This window comes from Danio rerio, chromosome 5, assembly GCF_052040795.2.
Source record: "Danio rerio strain M-AB ecotype USA chromosome 5, GRCz13ab, whole genome shotgun sequence".
Classification (NCBI taxonomy): Eukaryota; Metazoa; Chordata; class Actinopteri; order Cypriniformes; family Danionidae; genus Danio; species Danio rerio.
The window spans coordinates 48,275,864-48,295,542 of NC_141025.1; the positions used below are offsets into that span (position 1 = coordinate 48,275,864).

At 31.6% G+C, this 19,679-nt stretch overlaps 2 protein-coding genes and 1 long non-coding RNA gene across 4 annotated transcripts in view; 2 read left to right on the top strand and 1 right to left on the bottom strand.

Annotated features, from left to right (window-relative positions):
- vcana (versican a) overlaps positions 1 to 16,451 on the top strand; it is a 62,726-nt gene extending 46,275 nt beyond the window's left edge. Inside the window, exons 9-15 of one of the 2 annotated variants that reach the window (XM_087251160.1) lie at positions 60 to 173; positions 1,494 to 1,607; positions 4,806 to 4,964; positions 6,396 to 6,478; positions 10,751 to 10,895; positions 11,202 to 11,384; positions 14,956 to 16,451. In XM_087251160.1, coding sequence (XP_087107286.1) covers positions 60 to 173; positions 1,494 to 1,607; positions 4,806 to 4,964; positions 6,396 to 6,478; positions 10,751 to 10,895; positions 11,202 to 11,384; positions 14,956 to 15,116 — 959 coding nt within the window. In that variant the 3' untranslated portion in view covers positions 15,117 to 16,451. 2 annotated transcript variants of the gene reach the window in all.
- Positions 1 to 19,679, top strand: part of iqgap2 (IQ motif containing GTPase activating protein 2) — a 457,800-nt gene that overhangs the window by 399,806 nt on the left and 38,315 nt on the right. The window lies entirely within an intron of this gene.
- LOC147844354 (uncharacterized) lies at positions 16,300 to 19,551 on the bottom strand. Its single transcript, XR_015491728.1, has 2 exons — positions 17,776 to 19,551; positions 16,300 to 17,717 (listed from the first exon to the last, which is right to left on the bottom strand). It is a non-coding gene; the product is annotated as an uncharacterized LOC147844354 (long non-coding RNA).

The following is a 19,679-nucleotide window of genomic DNA, read 5'->3' on the forward strand; positions in this document are numbered from 1 at the left end:
ATTTGACAGAATGCTTCACCTGTATAATTATATACCTAAATCCACTCTGTCTTCTGCAGGTGTCCACTCCTGTTCTGATGCTGTTTGCTTGAATGGTGGTACATGTATAAAAACAGGCGGTGCTCAAATCTGCATATGTCAACCTGGATACAGTGGTGAACAATGTGAAATAGGTAAGCTAAGTCTGATTTTCAATCATTTATTAAAGGTGCACAGCAGAAATGTTTTAAATTTTAGAAGGGATATATCTGCAGATACTTAAGATACTTGATTAATATAGCAATGTTTGTGATTCTCTACAACAACAGTTGTTATTTTTTGTTACTTTGAGCGGTAGGTTTAGGGTAGGGGTAGAGGGTAGATTTTAATAAACCTGATATAATGGGCAGTTTAATAAATAATATACATAATCATTGTTAACTTCCTGTTGGAGATGTATACCAGCTGTGGTTGAAACTCAAAATTACAAGAACTTTTTAATTTTGATTAGTTATTTCTGTGAGCATATATTTGATTTGATTATTTTAGCAGATAAATAGAAAACATGTCATTGTAGTGCTGAGCCTTTTTTAGTTAAATGTAAACAAACAATTATAAATAAAAATTGTTTAACACTACAACCGCCTGGGGTCAATTTTACCCATCACTGTTATTCAAATGTATATAACAGACCTTCAATAAAACATTCAAGCCTCCCAGTCACTGACTTTTACTAAAATTGAAGTATTTAAAATTCCCAGATATTAAAAATTGTTTAGGTAAAAAGATTAAAAAGTGGTACATTTATATCTATAAGCGCCAGCCTGGGTCAAATTTACCCACTATACAAAATGCTTGTATTTTTGCACTGCTCATATTACTCACCAATGAATTAATTTTTTTTTTTCATGTGGTTGTAATAAATGAATAAAGTCACAGTGACTAACAGAAAGCAGGTTGGCAAAATAAGCTATGCATCAGAGTATGATGGCTCAAATTTAGATATTTTAACCTACTCATAATCTTTACCTAAAATAATCGTGTTATCCTGAAATAATAATTACATGAGTCAAGACACTTTTTGTTAACAGTGGTGAAAATAGTGAAATAGTGAAATAGTATGTTTGTTTTTTGGCAATTCCTAAACTAAATTTGTGCTGGGTAAAATTTACCCGCACAAGCAATTTTAGGAATACAGTGACCTCCGGTAGTTCTAGTGTTAAATGTGTAGCAAAGCTTACAAAACAATATTAATATAATGATATTTTAAAACCAATACCCCAACCTCACTTCTCCTGATTTTTCCACTATCACGACCAAACAAGGTTGTTTTTTGGGACTAAGTCTGATACAGTGGTCAAAATAATATTAAAACACTTAGTGCACCATTAAATGAGTGAATCAGGGAAAATACATTTTTCATAGTGTATTGTTTCAAATACATAAATATTTTGTGTGTTATTTTTTACGTTTTACATTATTTACTAGCATTATTATTTTGATCTGTTTTTTAGACATTGATGAATGTCACACAAACCCTTGTCGTAATGGAGGAACATGCATTGATGGCCTAAACTCATTCACCTGTCTATGTCTTCCAAGTTATGCAGGAGCACTATGTGAACAAGGTAAGGCTATATTTATCTTATAAGCTCTTTACATTTTTACACATACATTTGAAGCTGTCTAGAGAAGGCAATCACTGAAGTCACAGCACTGGATTTTTCCACTTTCAAATATGGTGTGAAGCCACACGGCCGGCTATGGAGATCTACCTTGTGAACATCTAAGCTTTTATATGCAACCATCGTTAATAAAAAATCTCAGACATACTTTACAGATATGAGTTTGGAAAATCTAACTCACTCTTTGGTAGATCCTGACAGATTACATGTTTTCACGTGATGTAACTGTGTTGTATGCTGGCAGACAGGCATAATGACGCTGTACTTTCCACTATTTAAGATGATACCTTTTCTCACAGCTCATTTGAACAACAAGGTTAATATTATCACTCTTTCCTTTATTCCTCTGTGCATGAATGAGATAACTTACTTGAAAGCTTTATCATTTTATACAAATAAAAATGCTTCAAAATATAAATGACTTATTCTAATATCTGAAATCTGTCATACATATTGGATTTGTCAGGATTAAAACAAATGAAGAACTGACGTCATGACTGTACAGTATTAACTTCTTAAGCATACTACTTAAATACATAATGCTATTTATCTTACACTTCAGACAGAATCAATTTTACAGACACAGTGTCATCTCCACAGAAACTGCCTCCTGTTACTGATTCGGCTGTGACTCAGAGGGTTTTTGTAAGTGGTTCAGTTTCAAAGTTTAAGGAGTCAGATACAGCTGCTGATAGAGAAATATGCTTGTTTAATGCAAACCATGTAATAAATTCATAAACGTCACAAACCAGTGTTGATTCATGTATTGCCACAAAAATATTTGTACCAATTTATTTCACATCATTTAATAAGCAATGATTTATTCATGACTTGATAAATTGCATTGAGTAATACTTTAATATACAGTTGAATTCAGAATTATTAGCCCCCCTTAATTTTTTTATGTTACCCAAATGATTTTAAACACAGAGCAGGGAAATTTTCACAGTATGTCTGATAATATTGTTTTCTTCTGGAGAAAGTCTTATTTGTTTTATTTCGGCTAGACTAAAAGCAGTAAAACAAATTTAACCATTTTAAGGTCAAAATTATTAGCCCCATTTAAGCTATATATATTTTTGATAGTCTACAGAACAAACCATTATTATACAATAACTTGCCCAATTACCGTAAAAATGAAATGGTTAATTTTATTTTCAAGATCTGAGGTGAACTATTTGCTGCTGCTTTCAGTAGTATGGCAATAATTGTCATGGAAAATGGCATTCAAACTCACATTGTTAGCATTTAACACTGTATAAAGTACATGAGGGGTAAACCAACGCATATCAATGATTCGGCATCTACAATTAAGAATGTTAAAGAGGTTTAATATGTATTAATTAAATTATAAACCTTACCATTTCATGAGTGAGTGCATATTCTGTGCTTCTGAGTTGCTGTATTTAAATTTCTATCGTGTTTTGTCTGTTGCAAACTGCCAAATTGCTTGTCACTGTGTATCTCTTCGCATAGCCTGTTGTTGGGACATTGGGGTTACAATGTAACTTGCTCACCTAATGTTTACGTTCCTAATACTTATATGAATTACTAATTAATAACCTCATGTGGAACTCTGAATCTGTGTCTCATTTCAGAGTCTTGTGGCATTTCGGTCACAGACGCATGCTTTGAGAGCCATTCTGAATTAATGAATGTAATACGCAGTTTACCATCAAGGCAACCCGGGTTACTGAATTATAATTGGCTAAACTGGCATTGGGCGATTAAAAGAACCAAAACAAAGACAGCCGTTCCGGCACGTAACACATTTTAAAAGCAGAATATCTGACTTCAGCATTGTTTTTCAGATAAACAAGAATATTCACTTAACATGTTTCTGAATTATTTGCAGACATGTAATGGTATTTTATGCTTTAGAACAGTCAAAAGCATACATACAGCACCTTTAACTACTAGCTTATTACCTGTCTATTATTAAAATATTGACTGTTTTTAGTACTTTTTTAGCATCTTATTCTACACCCCTAATCCTACACAATATCTACATTAAACCCAACTACTGTCTTCTCTTAAACTATTGACATTAACAGCATATTAACCGTTTATGGAGCTAAATATTCTTAATAGCGGTAATTGTACCCTAAAATGAAGTGTGACCTTCTATTTTTGACTTATTCTTTGTTGTACGTAGTAGGCACACCCAGGACCTGGCATTCTCTTTCTCATATGTTAATTTGTAGAAGGTTTAGCGATTTCCCCTCAGCAGTGGTTCTGTCAGGGCAAGTCTGCTTTAATCACAGTGATTTCAAACAAGCAATCAAAGCTATCAGCTTGATGTAGAGCAGCTCAGAGCTGGTCCACAAACATTCAGTAAGTGCATTTACATCCACTTTAAAAGTTTGCTTTCAGTTGGACTAAAACAATCATTTGTCTTTTTATAATACCATGTGGACAGTTTAGTCTGACTGAAGTTGTACCAATAGAAACTCCAGTTCAAAAAACAGTGCATGTAAACACATTTACTGTGATGGATAGGACACAATTTATTTGCAAATGCAATACAATCATCATTTCAAATGCTGATCTAGGTACTTCAAAATCATGTCAATAAGACTTATGTTGTCCTGGATTGATAACATGCTTACTTTAAAACTCCTTAAGCGATAGCTAACGATTATAGCAGTGTGAGTGGCTGTTTGTTTTACAAGCTTGCTTTGCTCTAGTACTTTTTTAAACAATGCCTTTGAGCAAAAGCTCCTAATCTTTTTTCCAAGTCACTCTAGTCATTCTTATGCAGAAATGAATTGTCTTCCTGATATGATAGACACATGGGTGTAGCTCCTGCTGTAAGTGATCTCATTTAACTGGCATGTCATTTAAAATGAGGATGAAAGGGAGTTATAACATATTCCCTCAGGTTCTGTGTGAGTGGGAAATCATTCTCACTTGAAAAGACTGCCACTGAACATAAAAAAGGGAGTTGATTTATTGTATTGATAAGAACACCATTACAGTGCAAGCCCAAAGGGAAAGGACTAATAAAAAGAAACTGACAGCAGCTAATATGAAGCACCTTTTTACCCCCACTTCCATCAACAGGATTATCTCAGTTTCACTGTCTACATGCCAGGTTGATTTGTAATAAATCAAGTGTAATGTACACATTCTTTTTTGTAGATACTGAAACATGCAGCTATGGCTGGCATAAGTTCCAGGGTCATTGCTACAAATACTTTCCCCATCGACGTAACTGGGACACAGCAGAGCGTGAATGTCGTCTCCAGGGGGCACATCTTGCTAGTGTCCTGTCCCATGATGAGCAGCAATACATCAACCGTGAGTATTTATGGGTATTTTTTCTTTGCCTGTAGTTGTATTCCCATGCAAACTAACAGTGCTTAATGGTGAAGAAGCTACTTTGCTAATATTAGATACACTGAAAAAAAAATATTGGATGTATTGGATGTAACCTTAATTTTATAAAGGTTAAAGGTTAAGCTAACAAATTACATTTAAATTAAATTAAAATTGTTTGTTTAAATTTATCCTATATACATTTTTTGCAACAACTCCAAAAATATGTGTATCATTGTACAGTAGTGGCTAAAACTTATCCCTGAAGAACACATTTGCACAATGTTTGCTTTAATGGCCGTTAATTAAACATTATGATAACCTTTAACTAAACTTTAATCTAACATTTAGTTTAACATTGAAAATATGAAGAACATTTTTTTTTTTACTGTGAGGAGGAAAATGCTAAAGCCGTTTAAGGTATTCATTTTATCAATGAATATACATTTAATTTTACCATGAAAAATGCACATAGAACAAAAACCCTAGCAAGTGAATTATACATTTACTGCAATATAACCAGTTAATATTTCATTAGATCACTCAAAATACTTTTGCTGTCAGATTTTTTCGAGAAAACTTAATCAGGTTATGTTCAATCCAGTTAAATTTGTAAACACTTAAATAGATTTTATTTTATTTATTTATTTTTTTTTAGCATTTTTTACAGTGTTCAACAAATACATCAGGAATTAAGTTACCTCACATCATCACCAATGAAACTAGATGAGTTTATGTAGATATTAACAACAGCATAATAATACAATATGTATATGAAAAGTTCAGATGCAAAACCCTCTAAGTGCCATTTGAAATTTCAACTGAAATTTAGCATTTTCTCAGTCTCCTTTGTTTATGTTGACTTATTTCACTTTGAAGACCAGGAAAAGGAATTATTCCGTGCCATAAAAAAGGTTTTGCTGAACCTACACACAAGAACTTTCTAAAACTGCTCATTTTAGAGAACAATTTCAAACGACATTTAGAGATTTTTGCATCTAAACTCTTTATGTGTGATGGAATAAAACATGAATGAATGAATGAACAAACGAACGAATGAACAAACAAATGAACGAATGAACAATGAACAACAAAATGAATGGATGAATGAATGAATGTGTCAGTTTACCTATAAAACATCACACATCATTTTTGGCCACTATTGTGTGTGTGAAAAAACACTTTTTTGTTTGTATTTTTTATCTAAAAGTACCAATGGGAATATTTATGTGATATTTGGTTATGCAATATTGTTAAGTAATTAAGTTAGTTATTAATAAAGAGACAAACTCTTTTTACGAGTATTAGAAAGCGGGAGTGATCAGTGGAAAAACAAAAATGCTTTTTTTTTTTTAACAACTGACAACTAGCTCCTATAGCCTGTGAATTGAAGTTTTTGATCTTATCCTGTAGGTCTTGGCCATGACTACCAGTGGATCGGTCTAAATGATAAGATGTTTGAGAATGATTTCCGGTGGACAGATGGTAAAGTTGTGGTAAGAATATTTTTCAACAATAATTTACTATTTTTCTTTAAGTGGTTTTGTGCAGTTTTATAATCAATTGCTGGTTTTCAAAACTCTTAAAACTTATATCACAAAAGATCACCAAAAGTACACTTTTTTTTTCAAATATTTCAGTATATTTTTATATATATATTTTTGACATACTGTATATATCTATCTATCTATCTATATATATATATATATATATATATATATATATATATATATATATATATATATATATATATATATATATATATATATATATTAGCAAATAATCTGTGATTTTATTTTACCATGAAAACTGCACAGAAAACTAAAAAAATCTCAGCAGGTGAATTAGATCTACTGCAATATAACCAGTTAATATTTCATTATTTCTATTGATACCACAGAAATTAAGTTTCCTCGTATCATCACAAACGAAACTATATAAGTTTATAATTATATGTAGATATTAGCCATTGAAGTTAATATATACAACAATACAATACAGTAAGTTTATGTTATTAAATAACATATATAAAATATATATCTTTTTTAAGTATTGCTTTAATTTTGTCTGAACATAAGTGTGACATTTAATGGCTGTGCATACAGTTTTACATTACAGTAACATTAATTTAGCACAGATCGTTAGCTAATGAATTAACAGATTGTTAAATCAGTCAAAAAAGTTTTTAAAAAGTTTAAAAAGTAAAAAAAAAAGAATACTGTTGTGTTTATGATTATACTAAATGTTCTCAACAATGATCTCGTTTACTGAAATAGTTGTATTGAATAGATTTAGGACAACTTTGATGAAAGAGTTTGATTGTTTGATTCATTTAAAATGTTAACTACTTTATAATAAAACAACATTTTCTAAAAACAAATAAAAATTATTAGTGAACAATCTGTATTTAGATACCATCTTCATGATTTCTTTTAAAAAAAGAAGGTATGGAAAATTTAAGCAAGATTTTTCAGATTTGAAAATAGGAGCCATATGCAACCATCTCCCTGGTCTAGAGGTGTTCCTCCATTCAACAGGAAAGTGGTTAATTACAGTTGTTTAGGCTCTCACTTCAAAGATAACGTCAGTGTTTTGTGGGGAAGGGCCAAAAAAGCCCTGGAGGGCAGGAGATAGAGGTTTTCATCTGTGGAAGTCTGATCAGACTGCATGATCAAACTGAAGTGAGTGGAGAGGAAGCTTACAGGTGTGGACAGGTAATGGAGGTGTGAAGGATGCGCAGCACCTGGAATGGGCTGCAGTACATCAAGAGCTAAGTGATAGTTCAATCCCGCTGTTAAAGAGCATATATACATACCAACTTGAGATTGTGAGCACTCTTTTGTGCTCTATGTACAGAAGAGTTTTGCTGTTAAGAGTTTGCCACTTCATCCATACAGTATAATTTTGTGTCATCTGAGTTATACAGAAATTGAATATTACATCAATTCCCAAGCAGGAAGTGTGCATGCTATTTGTAAGAGGATAATAACAGGGTATGATTTTTGTTTTTAAAAGGTCATCTTTACAGGGCTGCTAAAAAACTACAACCTTTCTCATGTATGCAAAAATTATATGCATGTTTAAACTTTACAGTTTTAGTTTTTTTTTTGGGGTGAAAAGATACCTTTGTAAAATAAGTGTCAATATACATTGAAATATATGCTACACACATCACAGTGTATCACAGTATATATGTAATAGTTCACAAAATCTTTTAAGTCCATTTAAATATATCAGCTCAAGCCCATTTCAGTGTTTAGCTTTGTGGCCTTTTTTAGTTTTTTTCTTCAGGCAGCTAATTTTCAGTGATTTTATTCTTGTGTTATATGGCAAATGAGTAGTTGTGTTGTTTGTTGTATTTTGTGAGGTGCTTTATTTGCATAACACCTCTTTCTGTCTGCAGTGCTTTATTGCAATTTAGTGGCGACGTATGTATGTAGTGACCTCTAGTGGAGTTGTTCTTAGCGTCCTCTAGTGGATCATGTTTATATGATAATTACATTATCTTTCTGTGTTCTGTATTGTAAATGCACACTCCTTAAAAGTTTTTGATTGATTTTATAAACTGTAAAAAATGATTCAAAGATGATTTTTGAAAAAATTTACAATTTTTTTTTTTTAAGTTAAGTGGTTGTAAACAATTTATTTGGGTTGAATTTAAACAAATTAAGTTCAACATTACTAAATTTAATTTGTTTAAAATCAACACATTTAAAAAAAATAAATAAAAATTGCAACAAGTTTAAAGACATAATTTTTTCAGTGAACTTTATACCGCTAAAAAACAGAACAGAATTTTAGTTTTATTGTCTTTTTCCAGTTTATTATACATTTGTTTTATTTATTTTCATTATAGGACCATGACCACTGTTCTGATAACATTGAACGTTTAAAGTGAGATTTATTGACATTAAGGAGGATATGTTGTCTAGGTTGATCAAGTAAACTATGGTAATGAGCCAGGTGATTAGCTACCAGTACTTTTTTTCTGTTATTTTACATTACATTTTACATTATTTTACATTTATATTCATGCATATACAGTTAAAGTCAGTGTGATTTTTTTCCCCAAACATTTCCCAAGTGCTGTTTAATGGAAATACCTTTTTAAACACATTTTAAACAATCTTTTAATAGTTATTTTCTAAAAATGAAATAATTAATTTCTTTCGACTTTGCCATGTCATGTCTTTTGTCTGTAAAATGCAATAAGATCATTAGCATTAAGCAGACCAGCCTGCTGAATTGTATTGAACACTTTGTAAAGCAAAAACTATTCTTGGACACCAAACTCATCCATTTTTTATGAATTTAAAATGCCTCCTAAAATGGAAAGCAATGGCTATAGATGTTCTTTTATTCTCACAGTTATAAGACTTTTAAATCTGTGAGGTTTTAGAATGTTGTGTGTATTGTTACTGGTTTCCTCTGTCTTGTGTGATGTTTATAGATTCTATGCTGCACCAATTGGGCCTATTGAGCTTATGATAATAATCTTGACTTGATTTGGCTAGGTTAGGTTAACTAGGCACGGAAGGTTAATTAGGCAAGTCATTGTAAAACAGTTGTTTGTTTTTGAAATAAATATATATATTATTAATTAATTAATTAATTAATTAATTAATTAATTAATTAATTAATTAATTAATTAATTAATTCATTCATTCATTCATTCATTCATTCATTCATTCATTCATTCATTCGTATGTACATTTGTTCGTTCATTCCAGCCAAACTAAAATAAATACTTTCTCCAGAAAAAAAGTGTAATAGGAAATACTGTGAAAAACCACTGACTATGTTGGCTTAACATGTATTTTTTTTTTAAACCAGGGTCAAAATCACTCTTTAGAGCAACAACCATACAGGCATAGTTATAATGAAATAATATAATAATAATATATAATATAATATAATAAAATATAATATAATAATATAATAAAATAATATAATAAAAATAATAATAATAATAATAATAATAATAATAATAAAAAGCACAAGATATGTATTTAACAATTTCCTGTAGTATTTACACTAGCAGCAGTTTGTCAGTCCCTTTCTATAAATCAGTCACAGCATAAATACTGTATTTAAAGCACCATTTATCTTGCTGTATATGCATTTACAGTATTGTATATATTTTAAATATCCAGTCATTTTCATAATGCACCTTTAAAATACAGTAACATACTGCATAGCTGCCTTATGTCACAGCCATTTCAAATAACAAGACTTGTTACTGATCAAGAGACAAAATCTTCCAAAAAGATTTTATTCTTTGCAAAGAATAGGTCCGACAGTCATACAGGAACACAGGTTGCTGCAGAGTGTGACCCACAGGCTAACCAGACACCAGGTTTTATCTTCTTTCCCCTGCTTCAAGGCCCACTTCATCAGAGTTGACACCCAGTTTTCTTTAGAGCGTTAGATTTTAGAGCCAGGGCTTACACTTATTGAATGCATATGTTTAAAAGGAGATGACCACCTACTGAATGACCCTTCTTGTAGTATTTGCTTTTGTATCATCTTAATTAACGCGTGTTTATATGATGTTTGTAGTTAGAAAGAGTAGTATTATATAAATCAATGTTTTAGTAATAGTAAAAATGGATTTTCCACCACACCTACAGTAACATTCAGTTTGTATCAAAGTTAAATTTTGTTTAATTTACAAAAATTGTTAACAGTGTAAACTGGCTTTATATTTATCTGACACATATTTCTACAGGGTCACAATCCTTACCTCTATCTGTGTTCTTCCTCTACAGCAATATGAAAACTGGAGACCGAACCAGCCGGACAGTTTCTTCTCCTCCGGGGAGGATTGTGTGGTGATGATCTGGCATGAGGACGGCCAGTGGAATGACGTTCCCTGTAACTACCACCTCACTTTCACCTGCAAGAAAGGCACAGGTGAGCTTGCAGCACCTGGAGAAGGGACACTTACAGTAAAGCAAAATATAACTGCATGCATTGTTGAACATTTATTTTCTGTCTAAAATGCATCAATGACATTTGAACAAACGTTTATTTATAATCACATAACAATAGAGATTCTGTGAAGCTTTTAAAAAAATGCTAAGCCTCATAGGTATATCTGTTGTTGTTAATAGACAGTTTCTAAAATGAGCGTAGATGTTTTAGGCGTGTGTGTAAGCAGAGAAAATTGAAAAAGAAAATGTCAGATTACTAACTGTGTTCTGTGTCATTTTTCAATAGTATCCTGCAGTCAGCCTCCTATTGTTCATAATGCCCGCACGTTTGGCCAGCCACGTCCACGCTATGAGATAAACTCCCTGATCAGGTACCAATGTATGGACGGCTTCATCCAGAGACACGTTCCCACCATTCGCTGCAGAGGCGACGGCTTATGGGACTCTCCCAGGATTTCCTGCATGAGCCGTAAGTATTCTGTGAATATCTAACACAAGAGTTTAGTGATGAAATCACACCAACAGAACTTGATTGGTCATTCTGTATAATTATATAAAGCGGCAGGGACACACTTTACAATAAGGTTTCATTAGTGTTAATTTATTTACTAACATGAACTAATAATGAACACATTTACAGCATTTATTTATTTTTTTTTATTATTACAATTTTTTTATTATTATTGTTAACAAGGTGACACAGTGGCGTTGTAGGTAGTGTTGTCACCTCACAGCAAGAAGGTCGCTGGTTCGAGGCTCGGCTGGGTCAGTTGAAGTTTCTGTGTGGAGTTTGCATGTTCTCTCACGTTCACGTGGGTTTCCTCCGGTTGCTCCGGTTTCCCCCACAATCCAAAAACATGCGATACAGGTGAATTGGGTAGGCTAAATTGTGCGTAGTGCATGAGTGTGAATGAGTGTATATGGATGTTTCCCAGAGATGGGTTGCAGCTGGAAGGACATCCGCTGCGTAAAACATGTGCTGGATAAGTTGGCGGTTCATTCCGCTGTGGCGACCCCAGATTAATAAAGGGACTAAGCCGAAAAGAAAATGAATGAATGAATTATTGTTAACAAATCATGCAAGCTGAAAAAACAATATAATGAAATATATGAATTCAACTACCCCAACCCTCGTCCTCCTGTGGTCTCTTTAGACGGATGTATCCAGTGAATAGAAGTTAACAGAAAAACAAAAACAAAGTACAGTCTTAAGTATCAATTATACAAAACATCCTGATTATTGTTTTGTGCAGCTGAAGTCCAGATCTTTAATGTACTCAATTGTACCAAGTTCACTCGAGCTGTGGATAATTCCAACATTATAATGTCTTGAAGTTGTACCAACCACTTGTACATGTCAAAAGTATGTGGAGGCAGCCAGTGTTGGGCTAGTATTTTTATTTTTATTTTTTATTTTTTATGCAGAAGTCATATCAGCCAGCCAAACAGCTTTTTGTAGCTTGGAAAAATTCAATGTAAAAGCATTGCTCAGTAATAGAATGGAAGGATTCACCGGTACAGGATATTCAATAATTTTAGATAAGATAACACACACCTCAATCCAAAGTTTTTGTACTTTCCCACATGATATGAAAAAAGACCCAAGTTCCTGGTCCGAGTTTACAGCATTTATTAATCATAATTCAGCATTTACTAATGCATTATTAAAATCCAAATTCATGCTTGTTACATTAGTTAATGCACTGTTAAATGAACTAGCAATGAACAACTGTTTTCCATTACCTAACAATAACAAATATGATTATATAATGTAATAAATGTTTTGTGTCTTGATTGTTCATGTTAGCAAATACATTAACTAATACAAACTTATTGTACAGTGTTACCAACTTTTGTAAATGATTATGATTTACAGTATAAATCTATTAAACCACATGTGTTTATTAAACCACATTTACATGAATTACTTTAGCAGATACTTTTATCCAAAGCAATCTACAAATAACTGTTACTCACAAAACACGCATAAAACCACAGCGATACATTCAAATCTGCATTTGAGAGAGCCAGATTATTCATCATTTACATTTGTTTTTATTTTTAACTAGTGTTATTATTTCTGTGTTAACATTCAAATTGTCACATAAGTACTGGAGCAATTTATTGTTGAGACAAACAACTATATAAATGATCAAAATCACCTTTTTTTAAAGCAACTTGATGCTTTTAATGAAGATTGTTGCAATTGCATTATTACACCAATAGTTGATGAGAGCGACCATTGAAAATGTATAATGTAAGTATTTATAACTCTTCATCAAACATGTAAAATGATGTGCCTTTTGTGCACAAAAGACAAAAAAAAAACATCTGATACTGAAATAGCTGGCTAATATAAAGGGCTGGTTTCATGCTGCATGCCAAACTTGCATTTTGTTTTAAAGTTTAGTTTTATCACTAATGTATCAATAAATGCAGGGGAAACTGGACAACAGTGTTTTTTTTTTCTGTTATATAAATATTTTACAGATTGTAAATACTCAATGTAACAACTGCATACAATGTAAAAACTAAACATCATGTAATAAGTACTAAATTATAATTGTATGTAATAATTTTCTCATAATTCTAACAAAATCTTGAGCTCAAAATGTGAAAATATATGTTTAATGTTTAATGTAATAACATTTTTTCCCATAATTTAATGTTAATGGTAAAAAAAAACAAAAAACTAAGTGCACAAATCTAAATAACTATTAATAAAAGAGGACAAAATCTTGAGAACTATTAAATTAAATTTATTTATTTATTTATTTATTTATTTATTTATTTATTTATTTATTTATTTGACAGAGGCTTATTTGAATTTAAATAAGATGAATTACCTTTCTGTTACTAAAGATGTTAGTGACTTATTTTAATGAATATAAATCGTCACCTTGGAATTATAAGGTTTTATCTGCATTCTGAATGATTTTGAGATATTGAGCATCAAAGTTTTTGCATTTTATAGCAAACAGTAGGTGCGTAACATTTTTTTTTTTTTTAAATAAAAAGTCTTAAAGTGGAAACCACTTATAGAAAAACATCCCATTGTGTAAATAAGTTGTCATTTAATAAGAATATGTCAATAACTAAACAAAATAAAATTTTGACAAAAATGTCAGATAGAACATTTAAATTGTAATGTGACGAACTGTTTAAACTTTACAATTTAAGTGGCTTTGTATAAATGCATATATTTTGAATTCTTTATTCTTTTTTAATATTTCCCAAATTATGTTTAACAGAGCAAGGGAATTTGCACAGTATGTCTGATAATTCTGATAATAAAGTCTTATTTGTTTTATTTCAGCTAGAAATAAATCAGTTTTTTATTTTTATTAAAGCTATATATTTTTTCAGCGTTTACAGAACAAACCATCATAGTAAAGCACCCTATCCTGCCTAGTTAACCTAATTAACCTAGTTAAGCCTTTAAATGTCACTTTAAACTGCATAAGTGTTTTGAAAAATATCTAGTAAAATATTATTTACTGTCATTATGATAATGTTAAAATAAACCAGTTAATAGAAATGAGTAATTGAAACTGTTATGTTTAGAAATGTGTTATAAAAATCAGGTGGGCTAATAATTCATGGAGGCTAATAATTCTGACTTTAACTGTATATATATATATATATATATATATATATATATATATATATATATATATATATATATATATATATATATATATATATATATATATATATATATATATATATATACATACATACAGCACACACATACACCACACACACACAGTATAATAACACCAGGAAATGCAAACACAGTTCTTTACCAAGTTCTTTACAGTGCTTACCAAAATTGCATTTTAATCAAAAATACAGAGAAAAATTCAGTTTAAAATAATAATTTTGCATTTTCGTGGATTTTTTTGTCATACAAATAGCACAAGTTGCTGGTTCTATACATATACGTATAGCTATGTATGCATGTATATGATTATATAATGCATTTTAACAGATTTAAAAAGGCATCATTCTAATTGAATTATTTTATATTTCCATTCCAGCATCCAACTACCAAAGGTCGTATACAAGAAGACTTCAGAGATACAGCGTTTACCGCAATAATCGAAAGAGATCAGCAGAACATTCAGTGGATGTACACAGACGAAGAAACCACCACCACCACCACCACCATGGTGGTAAACACATTCGGACAAAACAATAGTTGCCTTGATAAAACAACCCAAATGCAAGGACCCATTTAATGTATATTGATAGTGGCCTGCATATGACGGACCTGCCTCCTGGCCAAAAAAAAAAAAGATTACTAAAGAAAAAAATATATGAAAAGGACCATAACAAGGTTACAGCAAAATATCACTGGAATTTCTTTCAGTGTTTGAATCTTTTACCAGAGATGTCTTTTAGAAACTACAGTACATCAAAAGACACACATTCAGCTGGCCTCTGAAAAGAAAACACACAAACAAAATTATTTAACCTGTCTTCCATCAGCCCCGGGTTTACTTGGAAATACACAGTGCCTTCATGAATTTAAAGAACAGCATACCGTTCATAGCATTTTAGCTTATAAACATAATAATACATTTTGATGCACACTTGATGTATGATTCCTTTGTCTTTTTTTTTTTTTTAAGTTTACTAGAATCACAGGTGTTTGCAGATATCCTGCTGCTTACTGAACAATTGAGAAATCATACATATGAATGTGAAAGAATATATATATTTATATAGACAGAGTGAGCAATGGCTCATGTGAGTCATGTGATTGTCGCAAAAAACAAAAAGGCATAGATATCATTAAAAAACTGTATTCAATACAGTGAATGTTTTGATATCCTAAAGTTATCACACTACATTTTAATACTCTGACTTTAAAGTATTAAAAAGCCATGTAGATTTTAGATTATTTATATTCCTCAGTTTGATGTCTCTTTCAAATGTTTACAGTGCAAATTCTATTTCACATGCATTAATTCCTTTACATCTGTAAACCAAGAAACTTACTGTATGTACTCTACATCATTTCTTTTTGACAATTTAAAATATCTTTAAAGAGAATGTACTTCGTGAGATGCTGAAAAGACTTGAACGAATGTCTTTGTAACAAGATGCCTATAATTTATTTCTTGAGCTGCTCCTTGTTTTCTTAATGTTGTAGTAAAATATAACATACCGATGATTTAACTTGGCCAAATTGCGCATTGACAGAATTCAATACATTAAATGACATGGTCAATAGCTGGCATTAATGTGACTAATATTTGCAACTCACAGAATTTCAATGCATTTTGACATTTGGGGTGTATCAATGGACCAAAAAAAAGGATTCATAACAGCTTTGACAGCAGTGTGTTGTTGGTCATCCATTTGTTTATTCCCAAGCATTTGTTTTTCTTTGAGATCTTTTCTTTTGTGTTTACTTTTTGTTTGTTTTGAAAATGCACATATCTTTTTTATATTTATATTACTTGTCAAAAGATTGTCTGGAATGTTTTATGCCTTTTATGTAAACAAAGTTTATTATATTCTACCTGAATTCTTGGTGTTTTTTTGTTCTGATATTCATGCATTCATTTTCCTTCGGCTTAGTCCCTTTATTCATCAGGGGTCGCCACAGCGGAATGAACCATCAACTTATCCAGCATATGTTTTACACAGCGGATGCCCTTCCAGCTACCACCCAGTACTAGGAAACATACACTTATTCACACACATACAGTACATTACACCCAATTTAGTTCATTCAATTTACCTATAGCACATGTCTTTGGACACCAATGCGAACACAAGGAGAACATGCAAAGTCCACACAAAAATGCCAACTGGCCCAGCCAGAACTCAAACCAGCAACTTTTTGCTATGAGGCAACAGTGATAACCACTGTCACCGTGTCACCTTTCTTCTTATGTTTAGCTTAAAGGTATAGTTCACCCAAAATGAAAATGTTCTTCCTATTTAATCACCCTCAAGTTTTTATGAATCTTTATGAGTATTGTGTTGTATACAAATAAAGATATTTAGAAAAAAAAAAAAAAAAAAAAAACTATAACCATTGACATCCATAGGGAAAAATACCATGGAAGTCAGTGGTTACAGGCTTCCATCTTTCTTAAATAGTAAAGTAATCATGACAGAATATACATTTGTTTGGGTGAACAATTCCAGAATTGTCATGGTTAATATAAATTTTGCCTAATAAATGTTATTTATGACATGTTAATTTTTTTTTAAATGGACAAATTTCATATATAAAATCAAACTACACCGTTATGTAATACAATACACTGGGACGAGTGAAGACCACTTCTTTTTTTAGCATAGCCTGGTGTTGTTCATCAGCAGTGTCACTTGTTGACCACCAGATGGTGTCAGTTGAGTTCACTAACACGGGGATATTTAAACGCTGGTTAAAACTACTTGAATAAAAGCTGAATTTTAACGAAACTGTAATACCGAGCCAAAAGAGAGAAAAAAAAATAGGGCGTCTAATATCCCGCAAAATGCCAGAAAACATGTTTTCTTTGTAATAGAAAAGCAAAGAGACAGAATCAAACCAGAGGGAGTCTTGAGGTTTGTTCTCTGCTGTTTTCATGGTTTCATTGGTCAAAATAACTTTTGTGGTCCTATGACAGTAACCTCGGATGTGTTACGATTTGCATATCTGTGAAAATAGACATTTGCTGTAAAAGACAGATACACATATTTAGTATTTTTTTCATTTAGTAATAAAAATGTACAATGCTAAAATACATTGGTTAAATGTACTTGGTTAGCTAGTCAGTGTAAATGTTTGCCTGTACTTCTGTTATTTTGCTTCTTAAAGTCAGAGTTTAAGCTGTAATCTATAACAGTTCAAAAACCACAATTTTAAAAAGCCAGGGGACAATAACAATCAAGGAAAAGAACAACAACATTTAAATGTTTGCATGCATTAATATAATTAACAGCTTTCTTATTTATCTGATTATTGATTACAGCTTAAACTCTGATTTCAAAATAATAAATAATGGCTTGCAATCACTGTACTTGCTTTTGTGTTTGCTGAATTTTGCAAACAAAAGTAATAAATTGGTCAAAAAGTAGCAAATAAAAAAAATAAAAAAACAAAGAAGAAAACTAGGCATAAAGTTTATTCTAATAAAAGAGCAGAAGTCAAACCAAAAAGTATCTACAAATGGGCAACTCAACTCCAAAATAAATGCTAATATGTTTCTTTATGTAGACCAAAATACAGCATGTACTGTATCAATTTCACAATTAAACCTGCTAACAAGAAAATAATTACTAGGATACTATTTCTAAAAAAGTTTGAAAGAAATTTCTTTTACTTTATTTGTCATTAAGTATTTATGAGGTAGTTTTTGGGCCATAGCAAATTATTAACAGCTATTCCGGAAAGTCATAACATGAGGGCCTTTTTAAAGTAATAGTTCAGCCCCAAAATCAAAAATTATGTCATCATTTACTCACAGTTCAGTTGTCACCATCCTGTACAAAATAAAAGATATTGTGAAGAAAGCTAAAATATAATAATAATAATAATAATAATAATAATAATAATAATAATAATATGGCGGCACTGTGGCACAGTAGGTAGTGCTGTCACCTCACAGCAAGAAGGTTGCTGGTTTGAGCCTCGGCTGGGTCAGTTGGCGTTTCCGTGTGGTGTTTGCATGTTCTCTCTCTGTTTCCTCCGGGTGCTCCGGTTTCCCCCACAGTCCAAAGACATGCGGTACAGGTGAATTGGGAAGGCTAAATTGTCCGTAGTGAATGAGAGTGTGTAAATGTTTTCACAAAGAAGGGTTGCAGCTGGAAGGGCATCTGCTGCGTAAAACATATGCTGGATAAGTTGGCGGTTCATTATGCTGTGTTGACCCCTGTTTAATAAAGGGACTAAGCCAAAAAAAAAATAATGAATGAACAGATGAATAATAATATTAATAATGTTATCATTGACTTGCATTGTATTTGTTTTTCCTTCAAGTCAATGGTCCGTTTTCAGCAGCGAAAAGAAAAAAAGATATTCACAGGTTTGGAATCACCTGAGAGTGAGTATAATTTCTTTCATTCTGTTTATGCTTTCATGCTTTCACAAAATGACCCCAAGATTGGTTGCAAAACAATCTAAAAAAAAAAAAAAAAAGTGGGGGGGGGGGGGGGGATTTTTTTTTTTTCTGAGCAAAATAAACATTCAATTCAATTTTGGCAGATGCATTTTGTTTTGAAGGTTTGTTCTCTGTTAATGGCATTTTGCTAAATGTACAACAGGGGATCTCTTACATAAATTAGATTGTTTTGTGTGTAACAATGTTGTAGGAAGCAGTCAGACTTTTGTGTTTCCCATTGCTATATTTTAATTTTGTAATGCATTTCCCAGCTGGTCACTGACTGTCATAGTTTTTTTTTTTCATATGTATGAGCTGGAAAACACTGCCCCCCTCTAACTACATTGGTCTTTTATTTATTTATTTTAAACAGTTGGAATTAATTTGCATGTTTAAAAAGGAATTAGTCACAGAATATTGTATAATCATTGCAAGATGTCTCTGCAAATGCTTTCCAGACCTCTAGGTTTCTCTTCAATCTAATGTTGAGATATAACAGCTTTGAATGTAGTGAATTAGAATATGACTTTTACTGCTTTTGCTCTTTCTCGTGGAAACTTTACATGAATATGAATAATGCACAGAGAGATATAGAGTAGAAAGTATCAGCAAGAACTTCTTGCTTGAACATGGCAAGAACTTTTTTCGTTTCCCAAAGC